This window comes from Podarcis raffonei, chromosome 2 (genome assembly GCF_027172205.1).
Source record: "Podarcis raffonei isolate rPodRaf1 chromosome 2, rPodRaf1.pri, whole genome shotgun sequence".
Lineage (NCBI taxonomy): Eukaryota > Metazoa > Chordata > Lepidosauria > Squamata > Lacertidae > Podarcis > Podarcis raffonei.
In genome coordinates this window covers 49,699,199-49,711,770 of record NC_070603.1, presented here as the reverse complement: position 1 = coordinate 49,711,770, position 12,572 = coordinate 49,699,199, and the positions used below count along the sequence as shown (strand labels likewise).

The window sequence follows — 12,572 nt, the reverse complement described above, 5'->3', positions numbered from 1 at the left end:
CTTTATTCAGCCTGAGATTACATTCACTTCTGCCAGAAGGAATAAAGTGAGAGTCATTTCTTGAAAATTCTCAGTAGGGAAGGAAGAGGAATGGAGCAGATCCTAAAACTAATTGCTGCCTTTGCAGGAAAACCTGCAACTACATTTCTGAAATTTGAGAGAACTGATGCACTCAGAAGGAGCAACATTGCCTTCAAATGAATCAAATTTTGCTCCAAGTTAACAAGTACTTTGTATGGGAGATACCATATTTTAGAGGTATACAGAAGGCTTTACTCATTTTGGAATGATTGTGGTGCCTGCAAATTTCATCCATTTCTATAAAAAGCAGGGGATTATAGCTGTGTCTACAGTGATTGGGGCAGAAGAATTAGACTGCCTATGTCTGACCAAATCAGGTTGTTATGAAGCACCAAACTGAAGTCCAAAGTGAATCTTGTGGTTGATGCATACCTATTTACACAAAACCATGCTCTTTCCCTATGAAAATATTTATTTACTCTCTTGCTTACTGTTTGAAATTGCTTTGTACTATTAGCTGTAATAACATCCAGTTTTCCCCAGCTTACATTACTGCGGGAGGGAGAAGTCAGCCTGAATGTCTGCAATCCCCCCTACAGCCCCTCAAAATCTGTTTTTGGGGGTTGAGGGGTACTTCCAAAATGGAATATTGGGACAGCGGTGCATGGAGGTACAACAGAAGGGGATTTGGCAGAATTTGGGAGGAGGGATCTTGCCATTTATTTGGATCAAATGTGGAAGAGCTGATAAAGTTTGGGTAATGGTAATCCCTGGCCCAGATGGAGTGGTGGCTGTTTTTAAGCTTCTTAAAAGCAATCCTTTCTATTTGTTGTAAATCCCAGCCACTGTCATTAATAATTGAGGTATACTTAGCAAGCACAATTTAGTACATAACCTGAAGCCTTACTTTTTGCGCAAATTTTAATTTTAAATATACTTTAGCTTGACATCCCTAGTGTATAGCTTCAGCTTGTTTGGGTGAATTGATATATCTATGGAATATATATATATATATATATATATATATATATATATTACATCTTTTCAGAATTTATTATGAAGTTACACTCTTGTGGCTGCAAAATATATGAAAATAACATTTACAGTGCTTAGTCAGAGCATCTCTGGGGAAGAATATATTTATGGCAGGGGTAAGGTGCATTTGTTCTGTGACCCAATAAATAGAATTTTTTTGGCAGCTGCCCAAGTCCTCAGCTCTTATCTTTTAAAGCTTGTAACTCTTTATTCAAGGGAGGTAAGATAAGATGAATTGGGTGCAATTACACAAACAGGGCATTAAAAGCTTGCATTATTATTGAACTTAAAAAGCTGAGTGAAGGCAAGGACTGAAACAGGAGGTACAAATTAATGCATACAGGGTATTTATAATACCTACACTCCAAGATGATGGGAAACTGCATAGACAATAGAATGAGTCAGGAAGACCTGACAATTAGGTCCTCTTGAGATGTACCCATAGCTGGGAGCTGTTTTTCCATGCATGGATCCCACGTTGCTTCATTCACATGGTCTGAATGTGGCAACCATTTAGGCGGAGAACCAAATAGGTCTTTCCCATGGTATATACTGTCCTGAAACCATGAGCGCATTCTGATACTTCTACAAGTGGTACCTCTGGTTAAGAACTTAATTCATTACAGAGGTCCGTTCTTAACCTGAAACTGTTCTTAACCTGAGGTACCACTTTAGCTAATGGGGCCTCCCGCTGCCACCACACGATTTCTGCTCTCATCCTGAGGTAAAGTTCTTAACCCAAGGTACTATTTCTGGGTTAGCGGAGTCTGTAACCTGAAGCGTTTGTAACCCGAGGTACCACTGTATTACATTTGACTGCAATCAATTCTACCAAGACAGCATTTTTTCTCACTCTTTTTGAGTGGAAAACAATAGCAGAACCGTAATAGTTGAACTGATTTTTTTTCTCCTAACACATTCTATACACAAATAGTTTCAAGCATCCATTTTCATACTAGCATTAAAAGTTTCCTTTAACAGTAAAACAAAGCAGTACCCACACATATAATAGAAAAAAATAATTTGTACTTGTCACTGTTTTTAATATATAATAATAACTTTGACTGTTCTGCCTAAGAGAAAATTGGGTTATGTGGTAAATGTCATAAAGTAGGAGAAAATATGCTAACTATGCAAGATGGGTTGCCTGTTATTTATGCAGCACTGTAGACCCAATTAATACACATTTTCCATTAATAATGTTCATGAATTAACTAATAGCCAACTTACCATGTTAATCTTTATTATTAAAATAATGTAATCATGATCGTTCTAGCCTTTAATTTAGCTATGCAGGCATTTTATTACAGATAATAGAAATTTATATAGCTATTTATATTCATTCCACTTCAGATTTCTTTAACAATAGCAGACATAATTGAATCTTAATTCATCCCCTCCCCTACACACACACACACACACACACACGATAACCAGTATTGTTTTCACCTATACTGGTGGTTAACTGTTTTGAATACTGTATATTATTGCTTGCATAATAAGATATGCAAAAATTCTCATCTATGCTATATATTGTACAGCCTCAATATCAGTTATTTAGATTTTTTCCCCTTTCAGATTTAAGTTAGGAAGCATGCTTCTATGAAGAGCAGTCACAGTACACAAAGGACCTCCCAAAGTAAACCAACCCCAGGTAATTGCTGTGCCCCTGAAACTGCTGGTGGCAAGGATAAAAATAGGTATACAAGGAGAATTTGCTGGATGCCAAGATCCAGCTTTGGGGCAGGTACTTTTTGGTGAGAGAACCCCAGCAGAGATTTAAGATCAGAAAATATGCAGCAAGGTGTAGAAAAATAGGCTGTTAGACCTTTAAAATATGCCCTTGTGGGTTCCAAAATAGTCCCTTCCTCCTCTAGCGTAGAAAAAGGCCACGTTTAGTAAGTAAAAATGGTTTACTACTTACAAGCTCTAAAGGCAGATTCATGTGCTTTTCCATAAAGCATTTAGAAAAAGATGCACAGACAGTGAAACATGGCTAAGTTACAGTGGTGAAAGTTCCTAAAATTTTGGTGTAGGAACTCAAGTGTGGATTGTGAAAGCCATGCGGCCTGAGCTTGGAGTAACCAGCTGAGACCCCTTTGCATACTGAGTTTCTCAGGTAGACTGGGCAGCAGAGCTGTTGTAGGGGGGAGGTTTGACAGACCCTCACAAGGTGAGATGAGCCTGGCAGGACAGCTTTATGGTCTTAACCACTTCATGCATTAATTAGAGTTAAGCATGTTGGTTATATGAGGCTGGTTATCTGACAAACTCCTCACCAGTTGAAACAGTAGGGAGCGCATAATATATTTCCCCCAGAATTGAACTGCCAGGGATAGATTGAAAGCAAGCTTTTAAGTTTGCATGATGCCACTGCCATCCCCATCACTACAGCCAACTGAACTACTTCGAAATGAAATTTAAAACTTGAAGAGATCAACTCAAAAATCTCCCTCATAGCATCTGTTTTGACCCTAAGAAAGAAGCAGCGACAACTACTGCTTAGCTGCAGTTTGAGCTGGGAACATTTTTCTAGGCCAAAACAAAATTATGCAGCCCAAGAGGTTTCTCGGAGTAATTTTGATAAGCAAACAGCATCTAAGGCTATTGCGGCGTATACATCCCAAGTTGCCATGTGCTTTTAAAAGTATAAATATTTGTACAATTCTGTAAAATTAATTTTAAGATGAAGAAATTTATAGACTTGCCTTTTATAAGGGGTACCGTTTTCACAACAAATCTTTTGTACATTTGTATTCTTGCTGTACCTCGAGTGGCAGATTTTAAAACAGAAAAGCTTCCTCCACAGTACAGAAATATTTACTGGCAGAGGTTTTGTTAGTTCTTGTAGTTTATGATTGACTTAATTGTCACATCTGTAAACATTAGTTATGGAAAATACCAATAAGTAACACGTTTTAGCATAATTATTCACTGAGCAACTGAACTCGTTTGAAATTATTATCTTTAAAGACACCAAAAATACTTGCCCTTAACTGCATATTTTACATTCTGATTTAAAAACTGATGTACTTGGATTAAACACACAGGAGCCCTAGGCTAGATGTTATACAACCATATGATTCAGCTCTTTGCTTATATCATATTTTCCTATAATACAAAAACTGGAGACCAAACTAATCACGAAGGCAGCAAATGCATGTATTGAAATTGGGCTGCCACCCAATCACTGTAAAGCACTGTAATATAAAACAGAGAAGAGGTGGGTGGGAAAAGAGGGTTGAATCCTTACCCTTGCTCATGTTTGCCAATGCCCAATGAAAAGTTCCCTTACTGTTTCTTTCTTGGTGAGTAACCCTCACCTGGATAACAACAGTAGACCTTCCACTGATGATCTTGAACAATGACCCCAGGCTCCCTTACTTGCTTTGCAGGGAGTTGGATAATTTGAAAATCTGAAGCTCTCGTTTTCACTTAAATATATTTATATCCAGAACTTTAACCTATAATTGGCTAAGCCAAAGGAGGACTTTGGGTACTGATCTGGTTGATGTTCTGTTTGAAAGTTGCATATCAGTAATGTGATTCCTCTGTTGAGCATTGCTATGCTGCTATTTAGTACAACTCAACATGTTAAGAATATATGTTGAATATATGTTCAACCCCCACACCTATTTTCAAGGTAGAAGAAATCACAGAACAATGTGCTGAGATAAAGTGAGATAACTTCCCATGCATGCTGCGAGTTCCTGGAATGAGGGTCAGGATACAAATCTAATAGACAGGCTACAAGAAAACGTTCCAACATGGGAATTATTTCATATTAGTCCTTGGGCAGAAAATCCACCTAAGAACGTAAGAATCCTGCTGGACCGAGCAAGTCGCACATCTAGTCCAGCATCCTGTTCTCACAGTGGGAAGCCTGAATCTGAGTGGGACAGTACATTCCCCACTTGTGATTCCCAGCATTTTATATTCAGCAACACAGTGCCTACAACAGCAGAGGTAGAGGTAGTTTTACAGCAGAGGTCAAGTTGCTAAAATGTATTGTCTCCAGGTGTCCAGTATCAGATTGCTATCTTCTGCTTCAGTTTTTCTACTTGAAATATTATGATTAAAAAACCCACCTATTTATAAGAAGTTTGGCAAACATTCAAATCACAAGAATATTTGCTGCTTTGATATAAGATTTCCATGCCCCTGCTTAGTACAGCAGATTTCAGTCATAGAAAATGCAATTTCACGAGCTTCCCTTTGTATGTGTGAGTAGTGCTGACTAATAAAACTCTCGCAGTTGCATTTGCATAGATTTCTAAATGGAAGCTATGATTTCCTGACTCTCATTTTGACAATATATGTGACATCATAGGTCCATTTAAAAAAATGTTATCTTTAATCACTGGTGTATGAGGTAAATTTTTGTTCCATTTTATTGTTTTTAAAAGGAAGTGTTTTAAAGGTATTTAAAGGAAAATGGAGGGGCTTATCAAAGAAAAAGACTGTGATGTTAAATGCAACTTTGAATTTACTTCACAGGTTTTATAAAACTGAGGTGGCATCATTGGAGGAGGTGATAATGATCAGGATTGTTGTAAATCAGAGAAAGTGAAGCTGACTCTTTCATTTGCAGATGTAGTCCTGAGGAAAATCCCTTTTCTGCAACCAGAATTTGAATTGATAGGAAATTCCCCATTTGTGCCAATGGGGGATTTTCTCCCAATGTGATTACTAGCTTCAAAGGAGAGGGATCCGGGTGGCGCTGTGGGTAAAAGCCTCAGCGCCTAGGACTTGCCGATCGAAAGGTCGGCGGTTCGAATCCCCGCGGTGGGGTGCGCTCCCGTCGCTCGGTCCCAGCGCCTGCCAACCTAGCAGTTCGAAAGCACCCCCGGGTGCAAGTAGATAAATAGGGACCGCTTACTAGCGGGAAGGTAAACGGCGTTCCGTGTGCTGTGCTGGCTCACCAGATACAGCTTGTCACGCTGGCCATGTGACCCGGAAGTGTCTTCGGACAGCGCTGGCTCCCGGCCTATAGAGTGAGATGAGCGCACAACCCTAGAGTCTGTCAAGACTGGCCTGTACGGGCAGGGGTACCTTTACCTTTACTCTCAGCACCTAGGAGTATCATAACTAGATCCTGGAGGGACCTGTCAGGAGTGAACATGGACCTCTGGTACCAAACTGTATGGGAAACAGCCATACTAGAAAAGCTAACCAACAAACTGAAAGTAGAATGGTATCTCAGGCCAAATGTAACTGATCTGTAGAAAAGACTCTATGAACTGAAAACAGAGACACTATATATATCTTGGTTATCCATGAAAATCTTTCAATAAAAAAACATTTTTTAAAAAAATGCAGAGGTAGAAGGGGTTAATTTCTACCTTCCTGCTTGCTGTGATCCGGATAATTATCAGCCCTCACCCTCAGTCGATGCTATTTATATTTTAAATGCCAAGACAGCAAATCTAGTGTGGCCCTAAGTGAAAGTAGTACAGAAGGCAATCTTTATAGTTTTATCAATGGAAGTGCTGCTTAGCCTTACCGAAGCTTTAAAATGCGGTGAGATTTAAATGAAGAAAGCAGAATGGAAGGGAAAGGCGAAATGTGAGGAAAAGGCTACACATCCTTCACCCTAAGCTGTTGCTCTTATCAAAACTCACATTTATCCAGACCTGTGTTAGATGCAGGCTGATTATTCTACAACACGTCAGTGAAGGCCAAGCATTTTATAGAAATAAAACATACCGGTAATTGCTGAATGCAGTTGGAATCTTTGGCTCTTTTTTTGCACCTACCAGGTCACCTTCCTTTTGAGCCATTTTTGAGGCAATGTGTGCTGGTTCTGGTATTGCTTGGTCTCATGACTTGAATTATAAATGTTAAAATTAACAACACTTGCTTATTTTTTAATAGTTCCCCAACTACAATTTTAAGATGCAGAAATGATGAGCTTCATAAAATATTTGGCATATGGGAAAGCCCCGTGGTCTTCTAAAACGAGGTTCACTTGGCAAATCTCTCAAGGAGTTGCACAGTCATTTGGTACAAACTATCCATTAAGATAAAGAAGGCTATCCTGCAGAATTTGGGACCTGACTTCCAAAAGATCAAAATACATTAATTTTAGTTATTTTATTCTGCAGTTCTTAAGTGTAAAGCATTATTATCCAAATGAAAAAACTTCCAATGCTCTTAGTGACTGAAATTCCTAAAAGACTTCACTGTGGGCACCTGTGCTTTGCAATTGTGTTGCTTTTTAGCTATGAAGACCAAATACAGGGGAGAGAAAAAGGCACCTGTCCTCATCTTAATCATATTTAGACAAAATCAAAATTCATCTCAAACTACAATGTTATTCTCACCTAACATTTCTCTGAAGTAATTAGCTTTCTCTTACGTACAAAGGCAGCAAAATATTGTTTTAACCTATTTATTTTGACTTCTGTGGATGTGTTGTTTGAAGTGGGAAACAGAGTCTGACAATCTGAAAGGAGTTTGTTCATTTATTTACTCTCATTAAATTTTGTAGGAGCTCTTGAGCCCATTGTGAAAGCCTCTAGGCACAATTAAAAATGGATTGCCTTTCTTACCAACAATGAAGAAAGGGACCTGACAGTTTTGCAAATAACTTCTCAACCAGAGTTAGAAACACTCTGAATAACACTTCTCTATTGCTACTAGACAAGGGATTTCCTTTTAGCAAGGACTTCTGCCTTCCAGATATCGAAGAGTCAGGGGGAAAGCTACCAATATTTCCTTCCTCTAAAATTTATTTAAAGAGAGAGCTCTCAAGGGAGAGCTAGAAAATTGCAGGTCACTTGGTTTAACAACTGTCCTGTGTTATTTCAAAGAATCATATAATTGTTGGAAGGGACAATGAGGGTCATCTAGTCCAGCCCACCAGAAAAAAAGAAATCTTTTGCCCAGTGTGGGACTTAGACCCACAACCCTGCTGACTGAGCTATTCCAGCAGGATGTGGAAAACACAATTAAAGCTAGATTTGTTATGCATGTAGAAGAATAAGCCTTTGTGAGAAAACATAGCTTCTGCAAAGAGAATTCTGCCTCACCCTGAAGAAAAATTACCTTATGTGGATTGGGGTTAGTTTGGTTAACATCATACACTTGGACCTCCAAAAAGCTTTTGCCAAAGTTTCTCACCAACAGTTCCCAAATAAATTTGGGATAATAGAATGGATCCATATGGATGAGTGCTGACCAACTGGCAACCTCATATTAAGCTATTAGAGAAGTTAAGTCTCCAAGGAAAGTAAAAAGAGTTTTCACAGTGTCCATTTGTGAAGATCTGAAGGTCTGTGGAATGTTTATAGAGACTTCTAGGCACTCTGCACATCATGGCTGCTGCCAGCCTGAGCCAGGAAAAGAGGTGCACAGGCACAGCGGCCCCACGCACCAGCACGTCTCTTTCCCCAGCTCAGGCTAGCAGTGGTTCAGGCTGTCCTCTTTATCGCTCTTCAAGATAGGGCAATCCAAATTACAATGCGAACAAAAATCTCATGAAAGGAAAAGCTAGTAAGTTGGTTTCTTTGCTTTTCCAGAAAACAAATAACTTGCACATTTTCAAGGTGGTGCTGCTTTTACTACTAGCATGCTGTGTTTATTGAATGGTCTGCTTCATAGTAAGGAGCTCCCTAGTTAGAGGAGGCATGTAACCATACTATTTTATACTCCCTTTTGAAGTAACATTAGTGATTCCAGTGAATGTAAAGTCTCCTGCAGCATTAGAACAAACAGTCTTGTGGCACCTTAAAGACCCACAAACTGATTGTGGCGTAAGCTTTCGTGGAATGGCACACTGGGCTTTGGTGCACGAAAGCTTAAGTCACAAAAACTTGAAGATGCCATAAAGCACTTGAAACTCATTTAAGCAGATGCACTGTGTATTATCTTTTACTCTGATACAAAGTGTTTCAGAACATAATACCATATTAGAAAATAAGGAAGGTTTCACACAGATTCCTGAAGAGTCACAGCTCCTGGGGGAAAATACCAAGGATGATTTGCCAGCCCTAAAGGATAGTTTAGTGTTGATGCTGGAAGTACAATCTGAAATGATCTGGGAAGAAAAAGTGACTAAGCCTCCTGCAGTAGTATCGGTGCTGGAAGCAACGGAACAATGTTGTGCTGGAGCTATGACGTTGGAGGAGGAAATGGAATTCATGGAAAGAGGACTCTGTGTACAACTTGGAATCATCTCAGAAGAAAAAGTGGCCGTGCCTCCTGCAATACTATTGTTTGGGCTGTGAATTAATGTCTACATAATTTGTTATGGATATTGTCTTATTATATAAACACAGCAAAGAAACTCGTGAGGAATAAAGAATAAGCACCGCATGTCTTTTTACATCAGGAGGTAAAGTTGTGGTGTTTGACTGGAGGAAGATTAAGGTTGATTCTTACTTATGAACTTCATGGATGGGAAGGAAAAGGAATGAAACTGAGATGCCTGGATTTAACATCAGCTAGCAGAGGGAGGAATAACTGGACATTACTCTGGACTGAACACTGGATTATTATAAGGAACTTTTGCAGGCACAACTGACAGTTGGAAGTCACTTTTACTTATCTCTTTCTCTTTTCTGTTATTATCTCTCTGTGTCTGCTTGGTTTTCTCTTTGTTCTCTTTCTTATTTCTTGTTTTGTTTCTTTTTTATTGTATGTTGAAAAGCTTTATTAAAACTTTATTATAAAAAAATAAAGAAAGGCAGTTTAATCTGTAAGTGAGGTGGTGAAAATGAATGGACAACAGCTGAATTATACTGGTGGTGGGTACGTTTTGCTGAGGTGTGTTTTGCACCAGCACAAATTATTAGGCATTGTTGCTCCTATATCTTGTAATGCATGCCTTATCCTGCAAATGGGTGCTTAAGACACTGTTACGATAATTAACTTATAAGCATCAGCAGAACTGAGGAAGAAGGAGATGATAAAGTGCTTTTGAGGCATACTCTGCAGCATTTTTTGCAAACACCCGAAAGGCACAAAAACATCTGGAATTCAAAAAATCTCTCAAACACCTAATGCAAACTGTTAGCCACCAAATAATTGATGCCATAGCATATCACTAGCATTTCTCAAATGCTTTCAAGGATACAACAATTAAAGAATCAGTAAGCCCTTTGTTTTTAAATAGCAGAGCATATTGAAATGGCTCAGTGAACAATTCAATCATTAAGTTTGTGATGGATATGCAGCCTGTCTGCAGATGTCATGCAACGTCTGGATATTCCCTGGTAGAAGGGAAGAAATCAGTGGTCTTGTTACATCTTGTTACATGTGGTACCACTGATGTGGTGGAATGCAGTCATGCAGTCCTGGAAGCAAAATTAAGGTTGCTAGGTTGGAGGTTGAAAACCAAGACCTTCAATGTAGCTTTCTCTGAAATGCTACCTGATGAAAAGGCAGAGCCAGCTAGACAAGCACAGCTGGAGAGTCTTAATGGGCAGATGAGACAGTTGTGTCAGAAGGAGAAGTTTGAATATGTTAGGGCAACGTGATGGAACAAGCCAGGCCTGTATGAAAGGGATGGGCTCCACTTGAACCAGAATGGAACCAGATTGTTGGTGCTTAAACTCAAAATGGCAGAGCAGCTTTTAACCTGATCTTGAGGTAGAGTCTACAGGAGCTCAGAAGCATCTCAGTTCATGGTAAATCATACGTAAGGGATGAGGGTGAAAATGTCCAAACGAAAGTGCAGAGGGGCCAAAGCAGTGCAGGAGAAAGAGCATGTGCCTAAGATATCTGGAGAGAGACCTAAACCAACATGGGATAGCAGGGCTGTTGTTTTTTTAATCATTATTCCCAAGTCATTCTGAATTTACCTTGTTTTTTGAAGAGATTGCTGCATACTATATTCTTCATGGAGCGCACTTTATGATTCTGTAGAGATTTTGGTGGAATGCAAGTATAAAATTCATATAAGAGCTGGCTGCAAAAGATAGAAAAATGAAATGATTAGATTAGATTAATATGGTATATTTTAAAAAAAGAATCTGATGAAACATATGGAGGTCTTCCAAACAGTTAAACTAGCTAGTGTTTGCCATAGATCTTTCAACTGTCACAACAGAGCAACTGTTATTTTCCTGCTTATTCTATATCTGGTACTGAGAAGCCTATGCTTTTTAGACACATTGCTTATGTCAACTTAAGCTGTTTCTGAAATCAGATATGACTTCAGTTCCAGAATAACAGTTTGCAGCAGCAATGCATCAAGTGTGAATTTACTTACCTAACTAACCCAATACCAGCATAGTCCTGCCAAAGGTATAGTGTCACCTAGATGACACTGAATTCTGAATGTTAGCTCACCTAAGTAACCTGACATCAAACACTGTTTCTACATCTTGGAGAACAGAAGGAATATACTTCAAGGCAGCCACCTGAAAGAAAGAAATATAAAATACTTGATCATTTTGTTGCATGTTTCATAAATACTTGTAAACTAAAGGCCATCATACCCAGGAAAACCCACGTTTTACCGCTAAATAAGAACAAATGGCAATCCTTGGAAAACCTAATTGCTGCTTGCTCTGATTTAGCTGTAAAACACTGATATTCCCGAGAAGAGTGCCAGGACCACCACCACCCCTCCAAAAAAAACACCACTGCTCAAACATGCAGTTTTAAAGCACAAATGTGCCTAGAAATGCAACACAAAGGGAAGTCTGGATGAGCCTCAAGTATCATCACAACTTAGGGATACATGGGATAGCTTAATAAATGGGACCCTGAGCTCCTGGTAAGAAGCATTTAGATCGATGAAGAAAAACAAATGGAAATAAAATAATAAACTTGTTTTCTCCTGACTCTCCACTACGAAAGAATGACACACATTACACAACCATACACTCCCACAGAACCAACCTGAAGTAAATCAACTGCATTTGCTTTCGCTCAGTAATACCTAGGCTTATATTTTAGACTGGAAAAGGCATTATGGTAAGTTAGGTTTCTGGACACATTACCCATGCACATGGATGCTGCATATTTATGAGATGAGATACACACACACTATTCCCACCACAGTATTAATATTTTAGCTGATTCCATCACAACAAATTTGTGAATGTGAAAGATACATGATGATAATTATGGCAGATACATTCCGGTTTGTTAATAAGAAAGCAAGTCCCTGCGCTATCCTTACTCTCAGGGGAGCAGTAGACACATCGAGGCTCAAAAAGATGGCCCCAAAGAAATGGCAATAAAAGCTCAGTTCAATTTTTATTCAAGTCTTTATTACACAAAACTTCAAACAGAGAGGCATGTGCAAAGTGCTGCTTGTTGTTTCCACATGCTACCACACACAAACACACACGCAAATGGTACGTCACATGTCCTAAAGAACACCACAAGGGCAAACCCATTAAGTATGGCACACTCTGGCAAAAACAATGTTGCTGTTAACAATGCCTGGTACAAAGCTTGCTATTCAGGTTCACCATACTCCAACAAACAGAGATAACAAAAGTGTCACTTCTAATTTATTTCACAGTTATTTTGACTGTCTTTTAAAAGCAACGTGCCAACTC

General features: G+C 39.0%; 1 protein-coding gene across 1 annotated transcript in view; it reads right to left on the bottom strand.

Annotated features, from left to right (window-relative positions):
* Nucleotides 1-12,572, bottom strand: part of DOCK2 (dedicator of cytokinesis 2) — a 263,188-nt gene that overhangs the window by 189,735 nt on the left and 60,881 nt on the right. Inside the window, exons 24-25 of the mRNA XM_053376513.1 lie at nucleotides 11,350-11,420; nucleotides 10,860-10,966 (exon numbers count right to left, since the gene is read on the bottom strand). Coding sequence (XP_053232488.1) covers nucleotides 10,860-10,966; nucleotides 11,350-11,420 — 178 coding nt within the window. The remainder of the gene's footprint in view (nucleotides 1-10,859; nucleotides 10,967-11,349; nucleotides 11,421-12,572) is intronic.